At 52.6% G+C, this 16,977-nt stretch overlaps 1 protein-coding gene across 1 annotated transcript; it reads right to left on the bottom strand.

Annotated features, from left to right (window-relative positions):
- Window positions 1-22: 22 nt before the first annotated feature.
- PRSS54 (serine protease 54) lies at window positions 23-9,669 on the bottom strand. Its single transcript, XM_059667905.1, has 7 exons — window positions 9,248-9,669; window positions 8,496-8,718; window positions 8,281-8,372; window positions 7,609-7,784; window positions 3,112-3,366; window positions 2,148-2,279; window positions 23-747 (listed from the first exon to the last, which is right to left on the bottom strand). Exons 1-7 carry the CDS (start codon window positions 9,291-9,293, stop codon window positions 214-216), a joined length of 1,458 nt encoding a protein of 485 aa, XP_059523888.1. The 5' UTR covers window positions 9,294-9,669; the 3' UTR covers window positions 23-213.
- Between the last annotated feature and the right edge of the window lie 7,308 nt (window positions 9,670-16,977).

Here is a 16,977-nt window from a genome sequence, read left to right as displayed (position 1 = left end):
GAACCACAGGGCACTCTCGAGGTTTGACTCGTCAGCCCACCTTTAGTTCACAAGCACAGATGACGGTGCCGTGGGAGCACGTGGCAGTGACACAGAGGGCGGGCCGCGGGCCGGGGCAGCCGGGCGTGCAGCCATCAGGCCCCCACCTGGCATGGCGGGCGCCCGCACTCAGCATTCTGAGCCTACGCTCCCGTGGGGGGTGCAGGGGGAGGGTTAGCTCCCAGACTGTCTACTGCTCCAAAAGAAAACAAGCGCAGAAGAAAGCAAGAGCGTTTCTTGGGGCTGATGCAACCTGTTCTGACCCGAAATGGACCCCCCCTGCTCGGCCTGCTGGCTGTAATAGTCATAGTCCGGGGGCAGGGCCTCCTCGGCCTCCGGGGAGCTGTCCAACTCCCTCACGCCCTTCCCCTGGGGTTCCACGCCCTCGGAAGAGCCGTTCTCCGGCCACGGAGATCTGTCCATGAGGACGGTCACCTTTGCTGGCTCTCGGAGCTGCGTCTCCCTGGTGGGCGCCGAGGGGCCCTGGGCAGGGGCCGCGTTCTCCTGGTGGGGGTGGTAGTGGTGGAACATGGACAGGGGGAGAAGGCTGTCCATCTGTGTCTGGGACGTGATCCAGTCGCCGTAGTCTTCCACCTTGACGTACAGGAAGAGGCCAGGGCACCTCTCGCCCCCCTGCAACAGGACTCCTTGCAGCACCCACAGGTCCAGCCCCTGCAGCTGGCACATGAGCGGGTTTCCCGGGTCCCCCTGTGACAAAGGACAGAAGAAGGCTTCAGGTCTTAAAGAACTTTTCATTTTTGTTTCCTTTTTTAAAATATATTTTTATTGATTTCAGAGAGGAAAGGAGAGGGGAAGAGAGAGATAGAAACCTTAACGATGAGAGAGAATCATTGATCGGCTGCCTCCTGCATGCCCCACACTGGGGATCGAGCCCGCAACCCGGGCATGTGCCCTGACCGGGAATCGAACTGTGACCTCCTGGCTCATAGATTGATGCTCAACCACTGAGCCACGCTGGCCGGGCTGAAAGAACTTTTCTTTGTTAATACATCCTTGTGCAATTTACGGTTTGCTCCAGAAATGTTCTACGCCTGTTCTCGCTGGAAACGGGGCAGATGATAGGGTACTCTCTCCAATCTGGGCAGCCACCGCCACAAATCTCAACAGGACTACTCTTCCTTTCATTGTACAATTTATTTGCCGACTTCTGCACTCTGCCTGTAGCTTCCTGGTTCGCATTTCATTGTCTTGCCCCTTTTCAGTACTTGGAATGAATCCCTCTTTCGGTTTCTCATGCCTCGAATGTTGATATTCCTTTCCTTTCTGGCCTGGAATGGTCACCTTCCCCCCCCTCTGCTCTCTCTTTTGTTTCCATCCCTCACTGAAGCTGCTCGCTCCCACCCACAGTCCTGAGAGGGTCAGGGTCACGCTGGACTAGGGTCGCCTGAGCAGCCTCTGGTCTCTGCGCGTGCTCCCGGCGTTCCCTGCTCCCGTGGGAGCGGTCGTGAGGCCACGGGCATTCTGCCACACTGACCTCTCTCTCTCTCCAGGTGCATGGGTGGGAGCTTGGCACACTTGGCTAGCGAGGTGACCCTGGCCAGTTACCTAGGTTTGAAAGTGGAATTGCCTGATCATGTTCCACTGGCAACGGGGCCTGGGGGGGGTCCATTCTGCAGGCGTTTTACTGAGCACTTGCTCTCCGCCAAGTGCCAGCCCACACAGAGTCAGTCCCGACAGCCACACAGTAACAGTCCCTGCCTCGGGGGTCCCCCATCTCTGGAAGTGACACGATTCCTCTCTGCATTGAGCTTCTGCTCCGTCATGTTCTTTTTTTGTTAATCCTCACCCCAGGATATTTTTCCATTGATTTTTTTTAGAGAGAGTGGGAGGGAGGGAGAAGGGGGAGTGAGAGAAGGAGGGCGAGCAGGAGAGAGAGATGGAGAGACAGAGAGGGAGAGAGAAACATCGACGTGAGAGACAGACATCGATGGGCTGCTTCCCACACACGCCCTGACCCGGGCTGGGGATCGAGCCTGCAACCGAGGTACATACCCTTGACCGGGAATCGAACCCACAACCCCTCCAGTCCGCCAGCCAATGCTCTAACCACTGAGCCACCAGCCAGGGCGAGTCCGCCATGCCCTTACCAAGCAGACAGTATCGGTCTCCTGCTCCACGTGGCTGCCACATCCTGTGTTCTGGAACTTGTATAAGGGGCACAGGTCGATGTCTTGCACGGAGATTTTCCTTAGGATACTCATCGTCATTTGCTCTCCCGTCTGCACCATGCAACAGAGAGCCCGAGAGTTATCAGCAAGAAGACAACCCCCGCAGCCACCGCGACTACGGCCCACACGTCCAGGTGGGGGTGAGCAGGCCCCGTGCCGATCAACCCCCTTTCCTCCTCGACAGCAGGACCCGGGCTGAGATTTTTTACTGGAAGCTACTTGTGCTTTGAACTTGAAGGTGAATACAGGCAGAGAACATATGTATATCCCTTTTCAACATCTACAGAGAGTACATTTCCTTGTTTATTTCCCCAGAAAACAAGGATGGCTTAGACAAGAGGACAGTTCGCTCTGGTTCGGGGAGCAGTGTCCCTGGCCCCCCTGTAACTCGCGCTGATTTCAGGTTGCCAGCTGCCTATGTACTTCCGATTCTGGTGTATGTAGGACTAGAAGGAAAAAGGGCCGAGTATACTAGTAAGGATGGCCACAGAAAGGGCAAGCACTGGGGATCTTGCCTGGTTAGCTGTGGGTTCCAGCCGGACTCTAGAACCTCGAGCCACCTGCATTCTTAAGATAAGCCCTAGCCTGACCCACGTGGCTCCGTGGTTGAGTGTGGACCTATGAACCAGCAGCTCACGGTTCAATTTCCGTCGGGGCACATACCAGGGTTGCAGGCTGGATCCCCAGTGTGGGACGTGCAGGAGGCAGCCAATCCATGGTTCTCTCTCATCATTGATGTTTCTCTCTCTCTCTCCCTCTCCCTTCCTCTCTGAAATCAATAAAAGTATTATTTTTTTGTAAGAAAGATAAGTGCTAGAATGGTCCGTCCAAGTCCCCCTACTGCCAGCACACTCAGCCTCCGCCAGGAGAAGGAAGGCATAACTGCGAACGTGGGGTTCCAGCCGGCCACCCAGCAGTTGCGCGAGGCCAGCGGCATGTACAGCTTCCTGCCCAGGAAGCAGATGGGCTGCACCAGGCTGGTGAACCGCATGGCGGTGTCTGTCTTCAGGAGGGCCAAGTCATTGGTCATCGTCTTGTTGTCGAAGTCCTCGTGGACGATGATGGTGTTGACCGGGAACTCTTCGTGAGACACCACCGAGGCGTTCATCCTCGCGATGCCCACGACGGCCACGGCGTCCTTCCTGCAGGGAGAGCGGGGGCACCTTGAGAAGCCGAGGCGCCAAGAAGGCTGCGTTCTCCCCCGTTTCCATGATCATAATAATGAGCGGGTTTGGCTCAGTGGATGGAGCACTGGCCTGCGGACTGCAGGGTCCTGGGTTTGATTCCGGTCACGGGCGCTACATTTTAAAACAAGATTCACAAGGACCACAAGGACAGCCTCAACAAACTCCTAAATCACCACGCAGGATAACTCAAAGTTAAATGGTGCGGAAAATAGAACAAAACACCTTACCACCTGGATATTTTAAAACTCTGTCTTTCACAAAACCCTGGGTCAAAGAGAAAAGCAAACCAAAACAGCAGACGAAACAGAAAGTAGCAATATCGGGAACCCCAACACAAAGCAGAAGCTCTCAAAGGGCTAGTGGCGGTCCCTGTGAATGTCGAACCCCGTCTTACACTCCCCGGTCACTCATGCTGCAAGATGCCCGCCTGTGTGGGGAATGACGTAGGTACCGCTCCACCTACTGCCACGTTTTGGGCCCTGGGAAAAGGTCGAAAACCATGCAAATGTCCCTCATTAGAGGACTGGGTGATGGTACCTCCGTCGTGGGATATTGTGCAGCTGATGAAAAGAATGTTGCTCTCGCCTGGCCACGTGGCTCAGCGGTTGAGCATCAACCTATGAACCTGGAGGTCATGGTTCGTTTCCCGGTCAGGGCACATGCCCAAGTTGCAGGCTCGATCCCCAGTAGGGAGTCTCCAGGAGGCAGCCAATCTATGATTCTCTCTCATCATTGATGTTTCTATCTCTCTCTCCCTCTCCCTTCCTCTCTGAAATCAATTTTAAAAATGTTTTTGAAAAAAGACTTCCCAATACTCATGATAGAGTGAAAAAAGTATGGTGAAATACTGAGTATGGTGTGCTACTGGTCGTTGTCTTTTTTGGGGGGAAGGGGGGTGTTATAGACTGAATTGTGTTCCCCAAAAGCAGCTGCATTTGCAGACAGGGCCTTTAAGGGGGCAATTAAGATTCACTCAGGCCATAAGGGCAGGAGTCTAGTCCAAAGGGACTGGTGTCCTTATAAAACTAGGAAGAGACAGGGGAGTGCGGACACAGCGGGAAGGCCATGTGAGGACGCCCTGAGGGGGTAGCAGTCCGCGAGCCCACGAGAGAGGCCTCAGGAGACCCAACCCTGCCAGCACCGCGTTCTCGGACTTCCAGCCTCCAGAACAGTAAGAAATAAACTTCTGTTGTCTGAGCCACCCTGTCTGCGGGCTTTTGTTATGGCCGCCCTAGCAGACGAATGCCGGGGGAAGAAAATTCCCCCTCTGTCGGTAGATATAGGCTTATAGGACCTGTGGGTATATAGCTATGTATACAGAGAGCCATACATGCACTGGGTATTTAAGGAAGAATCCCCTAGAAACTGGTGACAGAGTTCAAGGGAGGGATACAGTAACTGACATGCCACGGAGGGAAAGGATCCCTTTCCTTGTATATCCTTTGGTTCCTCATGAACATTCTACTTTGCACATGTATTTTCAATGTAAAAAATATGTCATAAGTAAAAAAATCAGCAGCTGCACAATATTCCATTGAAAGTTTATACTATAATTTGTTTTGCCAATTATAGTAATTGCTAGAGACCCGGTGCACAAAATTTGTTAACTCGGGGGCGGGGGGGTCCCTCAGCCTGGCCTGTGCCCTCTTGCAGTTCCGAGCCCTTGGGGAGCGGGCCTAAGCCAGCAGTCGGACATCCTTAGCACAGCCGCAGAGGCGGGAGAGGCTCCTGCCACCACTGCCGCACTCGCTTCTGGCTGAGTTGCGCTCCCCCTGTGGGAGCACACTGACCACTAAGGGGCAGCTCCTGCATTGAGCATCTGCCCCCTGGTGGTCAGTGTGTGTCGTTAGTAACCGGTCATTCCACCATTTGGTGGATTTGCATATTAGCCTTTTATTATATAGGATAGTCTCTCCCCATACTCTGTATGTGTATATCTATATATCTATATCTATCTACCTATCTATAAATATATTTATATATCAACACTAATAAAAGAGAAAAATGGTAATTGGCGTACGAGCTACCCTTTTCATTGGCTAATCAGGGCTATATGCAAATTAACTGCGAACTAAGATTGGCAGTTAACTGCCAACAAGATGGCGGTTAATTTGCATATGTAGGCACAATGCAGGGAGGCGAAAGGGAAAGCAGGAAGAAGCCCCCTGCCACTGACAGTGATTGGAAACCCAGGGGGGAGCTAAGAGCTGGGGGGCAGGGCCAAGGTGGCCCTGGGGCCGCCTTTGCCCTGCCCCCCAGCCATGATCGGAGAATCAGGTGCCTTTTCCGCCCTGGCCAGTGATAGCAGGAAGTAGGAGTGGAGCCAGTGATGGGAGCTGGGCACAGTCGAAGCTGGCAGTCCCAGGAGCTAGGGGTCCCTTGCCTGGGCCTAAAGTGGAGCCCATGATCGCGGGGCCGCTGCAGCTGCGGGTCCCCGCTGCCCGGGCCTGACACCTCTGCCAGAGGCCTCAGGCCTGGTGAAGGGGCCGATCCGGTGATTGGTGATCGGAGGGTGATGAGGGTCAACTCCTCTGGCCGAGGCATCAGGCCTGGGCGGGGGGCGGAGCCGGGGATTGGGGGGATATGATGGTCCCCTTGCCCAGGCCTGAAGCCTGGGTCAGAGGCGTCAGGCTTGGGCGGGGGGTGGAGCCAGCGATCAGAGGGAGATGGGGGTCCCCTGCCCAGGCATGATTCCTGGGCCAGAGGCCTCAGGCCTGAGCGGGGGCCAGAGCCAGTGATCGGGGGGAGATGGGGGTCCCCTGCCCAGGCATGATTCCTGGGCCAGAGGCCTCAGGCCTGGGCGGGGGCCAGAGCCAGTGATCAGGGGGAGACGGGGGTCCCCTGTCCAAGCCTGACACCTCTGGCGGAGGCGTCAGGCCTGGGCAAGGGGCCGATCCTGCGATTGGAGGGTAATGGGGGTCAACGCCTGAGGGCTCCCAGTATGTGAGAGGAGGCAGGCTGGGCTGAGGGACACTCCCCCCCCACACACACCCAGTGCACGAATTTCGTGCACCGGGCCCCTAGTACTATATAAGAGTAATATACTATGTTTCATTTCTCCATAATAATTGTACGTTATGTCCCAGTGTTTTATTAACTATCCCATGAACAACTCTGTGTATACAATTTTTCCAGTGGCTGAAATTATTTCCTGAATGTTGATTCCCAGAAGTGAAATCATTGGGTCAAAAAGTAAGATTTAAAAAAACAACAAAACCCTGACCGGTTTGGCTCAGTGGATAGAGCGTCGCCCTGCGGGCTGTACAGTCCTAGGTTCGATTCCGGCCAAGGGCATGTACCTTGGTTGCGGGCACATCCCCAGTCGGGGGTATGCAAGAGGCAGCTGCTCAATGTTTCTCTCTCATCAATGTTTCTAACCCTCTATCCCCTCCCCTTCCCTTCCTCTCTGTGAAAAATCAATAAAACATATTGTTTAAAAAAAACAAACAAAAAAAACCCAACAACAACAAAAAACAATTATTCTTTTAATAACATTTGCAGGTGTGTTTTTTTCTGGTTTAAAGAATGCACATTAGCCGAAGCCGGTTTGGCTCAGTGGATGGAGCATCGGCCTGTGGACTGAAAGGTCCCAGGTTCGATTCCGGTCAAGGGCATGTACCTGGGTTGCGGGCATGTCCCCAGTAGGAGATGTGCAGGAGGCAGCTGATCGATGTTTCTCTCTCATCGATGTTTCTGACTCTCTATCTCTCTCCCTTCCTCTCTGTAAAAAATCAATAAAATATATTTAAAAAAATAAAATAAATAAAGAATGCACATTAAATGTAAAGAATTTTGAAAACACAGAGAGGTTCAAAGAAGCAACAATCAGATCCCTGCGCTTAAATGCTGGCGTGTTTCCTGCACATTGTTAAGGCCCCAGGCGAGCTTTAACACCAGGGCTCCTACCAACGTTAGCGCCTCTGCGTCCCCGTAAAACGGGCAGGAAGGAACGACCTTCCTGCAGAGGATGAGGAGCACCTTTTCGCTGTGCAGGTGGGGGCGTTGGGGGGTGGGGCAGCGGGAGCTCCAAGGCTGGCATCTGGCGACCCGAGGACCCAGGACTCCTGGCAGTGCTGAGCCAGGAACAGGCCTGTCACCCCGACACCAGGAGTCCACCTTCCAGGCCTCCCCCAGCTGAGCGGGGGAACAGCTCCCCACCTGCCCAGGGCGCCGTGAGGCCCCAGTCCGGGTACTGGCCTGTGCTGAAAGGCGGACGCGATGCTGAGGATCCAGAACTCACTGAGGATGCTGCCGAAAGCCAGGTGGGCGTGGTGGGAGTTCTGCAGGGACACCACCCACGGGAACTCCTTCTCGCTGACCAGACCCTCCTCGGAAGTCTCTATAACGTTGGTTTTCTGGATGCCACAACCTGCAGAGGGAGGTGCAGGGGGGCCTCACCGCTGGGGCCAGGGGTGGGTGGGCCTGTGGCCACCACCCCCACACTCGACTGCAGGTCCCCCTCCTGCTGGCCGCCCACTCTGTCTGGCTCGCCATGGTCACCATTAACTCTCCCACCCCCGCTTCTTTTCCTAGTTGGTTTCCTTCCCTATGAAAGAGAGGATGGTGCCCATATGGGGGGTGGGGAGGGGGCGTGCTCCGCCTGGCCACCCCACGTCCTCCCTCGCCGGTCGCTGTGTCCCTGGGGGCCCTCTCCTCGCCACCCCTGCAGAGTGGGGTGCAGGGACTCCCCACCTGGCTGCACACTCCATCCACCTGCCCCCGGCCCCCTCCCCAACCCCTGGTGACAGGGCCTGGGCACGGGCATTTTTGGGAAGCTCCCATGCCCTGGCCAGTTTGGCTCAGTGGACAGAGCGTCGGCCCGCGGACGGAAGGGCCCTGTGGTGACGGGGACAGCGGGCACTCACTAGCAGCAGCGTGGGAGGCGCAGAGCAGCACCAAGAGCATCCCCGCCATCCCCGCTGTCCCCAGGCGCGGCCGCAGCAGACACCACGGGCAGCTGTGGGGACAAGAGCGCGTTTCCTCTCCTCCCTGAGCAGTGCCTTCCCCCAGTGTCCGAGGCCCGGCCCCTGCCCTTCCCTTCCCTTCCCACCAGCACAGCTTCGGGACATGAGGGACACACCTGTCCTGTCCCTGTGGCCTGGTCCCGGGCAGTCCGGTGGCAGGGACCAGGCACCGGGCACCGAGATTCTGTTGGGACCTAGGAGACGGCCCGAGGAGAAGGGGCCGCCCCCGCCTGTCGATCCAGCCAGGGTCCCCGCTTCCCAGAGAGTTGGGGCTCAGAAAGGTGCTGGTGTTTGGCTCCTGGAATTCAACCCTTGCCTTAACGCTGTCGCTGTAAAGCGCTGCCGAAAGGAAAAGGCAGGGGTTCAGTGTGAGTCCGCCCTGGTTTTGTCCCTCCTACTGAACGCGGCTGGGTTCCATGATGCTGGGTTTAACCAGGGACAGGTCCTGCTTTCACATACGGTAGCCACAAACCTGGCATTTTGCTGCGTTCACTCGCACCATAACCCCGTGATGTAGACACGGGGATTAGCCCCATTTTACAGATTCAGAAACTGACCCTGGGAGACACTGAGGAGCCCGCCCAAGGGCACGTGGCTGCCAAGTGGAGAGGCTGGAAGCCAAGCTCAGGTGTGTCTGCATCCCAGGCCATGCGGCCAGTTCGGGTAGCTCAGGGGTTGAGCGTCGACCTGTGAACCAGGAGGTCACGGTTTGATTCCTAGTCAGGGCATTCAGGAGGCAGCCGATCAATGATTCTCTCTCATCATTGATGTTTCTCTCTCTCTCCCTCTCCCTCTCCCTTCCTCTCTGACATCAATAAAAATAGATTTAAGCCCCAGGCGATGCGTCCTGGCCATCCGCCCGCCTTACCTCCTCCCTTTGCCTCCAACGATGCCCAAGAGCCCGAGGAAGCCATGGGCGCCGTTCTCAGTCACCATGTCCCACTCCGGACACCGGGTGTCCCTCGTCCGATTGTTCTCAGAGCTCTTCTGCGAACTGCTCCCGCTGAAGGAGAAATGAGCTCGCTCCGACCTGACGCAGCAAGAGCCCGACACAGGGATCCCCTTCTACCACCTCAGGAAGAATGTTCCATTGTGGCCTCACGGTTACCATGGCGCCAGCGGGCAGACGTCTGGACATGGGGACTTAGGAGGAGCCAGGATGAAAAGCCGGCCTGTTTCCTAAGCTTGGCCGGGCTCTTCTGGAAGCCTGGCTGTCCCCGGGGCTGACCAGGAAGGACATCCCTCTTGTCAGATCACAGAGTCCTGTCCGGTCGCGGCCCTGGTCTGTCCACCTCCTCAGCACCCGACCGCGTCTGCCTGTGTTTGTCAGACTGGCCGGGGTGGGTTTGGTTTTTCCAGTCCCCGTCAGCATCCTCATACTCCCAGCCTGGCTTCCTGGGAGGCTCAAACCTTTTTTTTTTCTTTTTTTTTTTTTTAATATAAAGTGAATTCTTTTTTAAAAAATATATACTTTTTTAAAATTGATTTCAGAGAGGAAGAGAGAGGGACAGAGAGATAGAAACATCAATGATGAGAGAGAATCATGGATCAGCTGCCACCTGCATGGCACACGGGGGATCGAGCCCACAACCCGGGCACGTGCCCTGATCGGGAATGGAACCATGACCTCCTGGTTCGTAGGTCGACGCTCAACCACTGAGCCACACCGGTCGGGCCTCAGCCCAGTTGTCTTTAGCGGCTCCAAACCAAGCCTCCCGAAGGCTCTGTGAAATCGTGGGGCCCGGTGGGAGCCCCACACAGGGTACACACAGTCTGCATGAGAAAGGAAAGCTGGCTGCCTCCTGAGGAGGACAGAAGAGTCCAAGGCAGGCATGAACTCTGACGATGTCTAAGGCAGGAGGGCCCTGGGAGGCCTGGCTTTTATTTTCAAACGTTGGACCTAGGGAGACCTCCCGGCTGGGGTGAGGGTCTCCGATGCAGCATTAATCACAGTAGCCAAGAGGTAGAAGCAATTCAAGTATCCACCCCAAGATGAATGGATTAACAACAACAAAAAAAAAAGTGGTGCAGACATACAATGGAATATTATTCGGCCTTCAAACATGAGGAAAGCTTGTGCTACAACATCCTCACACTTCCATTGTCCGGGAGAGTCCAGCCAGCCCTAGCTGGTTTGGCTCGGTGGATAGAGCGTCGGCCTGCAGAATGAAGGGTCCCCGGTTCGATTCCAGTCAAGGGCACATGCCTGGGGTGCGGACTCAATCCCCAGTGTGGGGCTTGCAGGAGGCAGCTGATCAGTGGTTCTCTCTCATCATTGATATCTCTCTCTCTCCCTCTGCCTTCCTCTCTGAAATCAAGAAAATTAAAAAAAAAAAAAAAAAAAAAAGTCCAGCCGGTGAAAACTTGGATTTCATCCCAGCCCAAATGCTACCCGGGCGTTTCTGTGCGACAATCATTTCTGCCGGTAGGTGGCGATCTTGCTGCGACAATCTACATGCACGGTTTCTCCAAGGGCAGCCAGCTGGGGCACTCAAAAAAAATAAATGATAACCTAAAAAAGGGCTTCTACGCTGAAGACTCCTCGGCAGAGAATTTGCAAACAGCAAGAGCAAAAAAATGCTCAAAAGCAAACGTGTCTTCCCTGGCTTCTGATCACTGTTTTTAGAAAGAACTAGGTCTAGAAAAAAAACCCTGCCCGCCCTCGTTAACGTATTGAAAATGTTAAAACTTAAATTACGGTGTCGGTGTTTTCTCTCTTCTTCGTTGGTGTCAGCTGGCTTCTTCATCGGCCTCATTTCCCAAGGCGGCTTGGCACCTGGACTGTCTTTCAACGAACTCTCAAAGCAGAGGCTGCCCAGCCTGGCGGGCCCCCCAGGAAAGCGTGTCTGTGGGGTCTCCGCCCTGGGTGACAGCCTTAGACCTTGATTCCTGCGTCACTGAGACTTGGGGTTCCAGCTGCTCTTGGGTTTCCCTTGCAGTCTCTTACGGAGGGGCAGGCGGTGAACCCAGGAGTCTGGGAAGGGTCCTCTTTAGCCTGAATGCCTGTTTCTGCCCGGAGCTCAAAGGTAAGATTTTATTTGATAGAAACTCTGTCGCTGTCAAAAAAAGCAAAACAGCCGCAAAAGCCACTATTTCACAAAGGCCCAGGGATATGAAGTGGCTGCGGATTATACTTCAACTCCCTCCTTTTCTTAAAAATGTGGTTTTTTAAAAGTTGATTTTAGAGAGAGAGGAAGGGAGGAGAAAGAAACTTCGATGTGCGAGACACTGGTCAACTGCCTCCTGCACGCCCCCTACTGGGGATCGGCCTGCAACCTGGGCATGTGCCCTGACCCCGAATGGAATTGACAGCCTTTTCACGCTCAACCAACCGAGCCACACAGGCCAGGACTCAATCACATTTTAGAGGTTGGAGATGAAGATTAAAATGAATGTTCTCTTTCTTTCTTTGTGTTGCAAGCTATCCGAGTCCAAGAAAAAACAGTGGAATATATTTTTCATCTGCAGGTGGCAATGTTTCTACTATCAGCGTTATCTTTATTATAGGGAGATCATTAGACATAATCTTTTCACAAAACATTTTTTAAGTTTTTCGCTTTGGAACATTTCAAGCATTAGCCCATTAGCCCCTTCCTCTCCAGCTGGGTAATTTTGAAAAACAAACAAACAAACAAAACCCAGACCATAAAAAAATTACAATAGAAACATAAAGTTATGATTCCACCTGCAAAACACCTTCAAGGAATTCTAGAAGCATCCATGGGGCCCTAAAAAAATAAATAAATGGGCAACTAAGAAACGAGTAAAAAGCAGCTTTCTGATTCTGAAGATGAAAGGCATTGAACGCCATATCCTATAGAACACGGCGTGGTAAAACCTGTCTATCAAATGATGTAAGAGTGTGTACGTTACATAGGCAGAGGGTGGGAAGGTGAAATAAACAGTGATACCTTTTGTCTGAAGAAGAGCTTTTAATTATTTGAAAAGCAATGGTGAAGTGACAGAGATGACAAACTACGAAACGAGAGACGATGTGACACGCACATAACCTCGGGGTTAAAAAAGGGAGAAGACCAAGTGAGACGTTTTCGCGAGTAACTGGACATATGAAGGGGATCCGAGTAAACAAAGGGAACGGAAAACTACCGACTTGTGAGCGCACAGCAGGGGCAGCTGCTGGCTCTAAAATTAGGAATAGAGACACGACATTTTCGGAGCAACACCAACACATCACAAAGGCTCAGCCCACCAGCGCCCATCAGAAGGGCTTTAACCCCTAAATGATCGATCGCAAGGCGCATGCGGCCACTGCCAGGTGGGCAACCGGTGACTGCTCACTTCTCCAAACCTCGCTGCTCGCCGAGTCCAGGGCCATTTCTCTACAGAGGGCCACCCTTGAACCACCGCTCAAATGAAAACCAAGGACAGAGAACCCGGCCGGCATGGCTCCGTGGTTGAGGGTTGACCTATGAACCAGAGGGTGTCACCAGTTCGATTCCCGGTCAGGGCACATGCTCGGGTTTCAGGCTCCATCCCCAGTGTGGGGGCGTGCAGGAGGCACCGGTAAATGATTCTCTGTCATCATTGATGCTTCTCCTCTCTCCCTTCCTCTCTCTGAAATCAATAAAGATACTAAAATAAATAAAAAAATATTGCCCTAACCGGTTTGGCTCAGTGGATGGAGCGTTGGCCTGCGGACTGAGGGGTCCCAGGTTCGATTCCGGTCAAGGGCATGTACCTTGGTTGCAGGCACATCCCCAGTAGGGGGTGTGCAGGAGGCAGCTGATCGATGTTTCTCTCTCATTTATGTTTCTGACTCTCTATCCCTCTCTCTTCCTCTCTGTAAAAAATCAATACAATATACTTAAAAAAAATATTTATTAAAAACAAAAGTTAAAAGAACCCAGTAACGCTGGTGGGATATTGATCATCGTAAACCCTGCAAACAGGCAACTGGGTCTATTTCTGAAAGGCCCTCAGGCATTCGCCGAGAGGATGAGAATCAGAATGGGCGGAGGGCGTTCCCGTCCCTGCCAGAGGGTGGGCCTTCGCTGCCTTCAGCGCCCCAGTGACTCAGCATGTTAATACATAAGGACCCCTACGTGGCTGGGGCTGAGGGGTGACTTGCAGTGTTAAATTATGTGCAATGATATTTCAGAAGAGAGAAACTTCCCCTGGGACTGAGCCATGTGGCGCAAAGCGAAGTCACAGGGCTGTCTATACAGCCAGCCGCAGAACGTGGGCAAATGGGGGTGCTGCTGTCAGTTCGTGGGGCGCAGGGACACCCCTCCCACCTGGAACTGGTACGTTAGGAGATGCAGGCGGCCTGGTCACAGAGCTGCCTGCTGCTGCCCCGTGCCCAGGATTCACCCCCTCCCAATAAAAGTCCTGCTTTGCCCCATTAAAAGGCGCCATCACATCCTTACGGGACATAAAGGGATGGTTATAAGGGCTCACCTTTGCTTTCACTACCAAAATATATGTTTATGTAAACTTCACATTTATTTACTTTTTTAATCCTCACCTGAGGATACGTTTTTATTTTATTTTATTGCTTTCAGAGAGAGAGGAGGGGAAAAGGAGAGAGAGAAACATCAATGTGAGATAAATATTGATCGGTTGCCTCCCATACACATCCTGACTGGGAATCAAACCTGTGACCCTGTGGTGCCCAGAATGATGCTCCAACCAACCGAGCCACACCGGCCAGGGCTGAGCTGTCAGCTGTCATCGCCTCATGTGACTACTCCCTCCACTGGGCACCAGGACGCAGCCCCTAACAGGCAGGGGAACACCTCACTGACAACTCTTCTCCCCCCACCAGTCTCCTCAAACCAATGAGCTCACTCGCCACTCCACTGCCCTTGGGCTGAGATGCTGGCCCTCAGATCACAGGTTAAATTATGTAATAAATGATCAGGAAAAGGTGAACACACAGGGATGGGCAGAAAGGGTATTATTATTATTTTTATGCAGCTGGGAACACAGAAAAAGGAACGCTGGGTTAAACCAGAACCTCTAGCAAAATGACGGGGTAGCTGCTGCTTTGCCAACCTGGGAGGGTCAGGCACACACAAACACAGAACGTCCCTGGCTACATAAGGTGGGTTTACCAAGCTGCTGCCACTGCCGGCGACCGTGGGCGGGAGCTAAACTCGGCGCTGCCCACACACCGGTCGCATCTGCCCGTCACTGTGTTTTGATCTCGCTGCAGGCGTCTTGGATCAGCGCTCGAGAAATAGCTCAACCACAGGAACAGCTAAAGTGTGGAGCGGTGACCTCCAGTGGTTTAGTTCCACTAACCTCACATAAGATCCAAACATCATACTCTCGTTTCCAAATACAAAAAGCAAACAAACAAACAAAAATCTTCCTGCCAACATTGCTCAGTGGTTAGAGCATCTGCCTGGGCACTGGAGAGTCTTGGGTTTGATTCCAGACGAGGGCACGTACCAGGGTTGCAGGTCTGATCCCCACCCCAGGTCGGGGTGCCTCGGGGTACGTGTGGGAGGCAACAATCGAAATGTCTCTCTCTCATCAATGTTTCCCCCTCTTCTCTCTCTCCTCCTTCTCCCTCCCTTCTACTCCCTCTTTAAAAAAATGGGAAAAATATACTCACTCCAAAAACGACAACATTAAAAAACTTTAATGATTTGGAGCAACAGGAGAACTTAGCAGGAAACGTTGAAGAATCATATAATTTATCAAAGTACATTTAGAAACTTGAATTGGGAGGCGGGGGGGGTGCAGCCGAGCTTAGATGATCATGAATGAAGACAGCTATTTAACAAACGTTCATTGAGACTCTGCTATGTGACAGGTTTTGTTCGAGATGCTGAACAGACACGTATGCATAACGACGAGGAGAAGGACACGTACGAAGCCCTTCTACGGACCAGGCCCTGAGTAAGTGCTCTAGGTATGTGGGCTCATTTGATCCACCCGCACCACAACCCTGTGAGCTACTATTATTTCCTCCACTTTACAAATGCAGAGATGAAGCTTCTGGCAGGTAATCAGGCCCGGTCAACATGGCCAGTGGTTGAGCACTGACCTATGAACCAGGAGGTCACAGTTGGATTCCCGGTCAGGGCACATGCCCGGGTTGCGGGCTCGATCCCCAGTGTGGGGCGTGCAGGAGGCAGCCGATCCATGACTCTCTCTCATCATGGATGTTTCTATCTCTCTCTTCCTCGTCCTTCTTCTCTGAAATCAATTAAAAAAATATTTTTAAAAATAAAGAAAAAGTGAGCCTGGGGTGTTGAAGGATCAACATGGAGGTCATGGGCAAGACTAGGTGGGAGCTACTGCAAGAAAACAGGCAAGCGATCATGGTGGCCTGGGCCAGAGTGACGAGAACTGGTCCATTTCTGGAGAAGTCATGACGGTAGAGCCAACATTTGCTGATGGTCGGTTATAGAGTGCAGGGCAAGCGTATCAAACTCAAAGGCCAGCACAGGCCAAAGGAACGAGGCATGCGGCCCGTGGGCCACGAGTTTGACATGCTGGGCGCAAGGGGAGAGGGTCAAAGAAAACCCTAGAACTTGTGGCCAGGCGAGCACCTGGAAGGATGGGGTCCAATACATTTCTTTTTCACTTTCTTAGGTCCTCACCCACAAACCCCACTGGGATTTCTGTCACTGTGCACAGCCTCCTCACTCGGGGGAAGAAATTTGGAAAGCACTGGTATTCCAAAGAGCACATTTAAAGCTGCTTGGGGTTTTGCTTGTCTGAAATCGGCATGTGCCACGCCGTTCTGTGACCTGGCAACCTTGAAACGATGATGGTGGGAAATCTACTCTTTTTTTCAGGGATCCATTAAGATGCCTTTCAGAAGACGGAAACGCCGTATGTTGTAACTATACTGGATACACTCTGAATATTTAAGCGTGCTGAGATTCTGTTTAGTGTAATTCTGGCGTGTAGACTGGTTGGCTGGATGCTAAGGAACACATACTTTCTTAGAGAAAAGCAGCGTTCCTGGCTTGTAATTTAGGGCATAAACAAACACATGCTTGATCAGCTATGTGCGCTCTTGTCAATATATCAATGCAATTATTATTTTTTTAAATATATTTTTATTGACTTTTTACAGAGAGGAAGAGAGAGGGATAGAGCGTTAGAAACATCGATGAGAGAGAAACATCAATCAGCTGCCTCTTGCACGCCCCTACTGGGAATCGAGCCTGCAACCAAGGTACATGCCCTCGACCCAAATTGAACCCGGGACCTTTTAGTCCACGGCCCGACGATCTATCCACTGAGCCAAACTGGTCAGGGCTCAATGCAAATTATTCAGGGGTAGGGAGCGTCCGGCCCTTGGACCATATAAGGCCGACAAAATCATTTGGTCTGGCCTTGCCAAGGCATTAGGGGTGAGTTAATGAAATGTTTAACCAAATATAGCAGGCTAATACTTAAGTTGATAATTTTGTATGGCCTGCAAAGGATGTTATAAATATCCAAAAGGCCCTGGGCAGAAAAAAAGGTTCCCCACCCCTGATTAAGTCATCAGTTCAAACTTTCACATGAATTTCATTTCTTCTGATTTCACTTATTAGTTCAAAAAGAGGACGGATTAAATAGAGTGAAAATATACGAGCACTGACTACTAGCTTCATGGTGAGCCGGCATACA

The sequence above is a fragment of the Myotis daubentonii genome, chromosome 15 (genome assembly GCF_963259705.1).
Source record: "Myotis daubentonii chromosome 15, mMyoDau2.1, whole genome shotgun sequence".
NCBI lineage: Eukaryota > Metazoa > Chordata > Mammalia > Chiroptera > Vespertilionidae > Myotis > Myotis daubentonii.
Note: the sequence above shows the minus strand (reverse complement) of the source record. Positions and strands in the feature narration are given on the sequence as shown.

Coding starts and splice junctions, on each gene's coding strand:
- PRSS54 (XM_059667905.1), bottom strand. CDS start 9,293: ATGGCTTCCTCGGGCTCTTGGGCATCGTTGGAGGCAAAGGGAGGAG. Junction 3,367..7,608: donor CCGCCTTTCAGCACAGGCCA/GTACCCGGACTG, acceptor CCCTGCAGGAAG/GACGCCGTGGCCGTCGTGGG. Junction 2,280..3,111: donor GCTGGAACCCCACGTTCGCA/GTTATGCCTTCC, acceptor TGCATGGTGCAG/ACGGGAGAGCAAATGACGAT.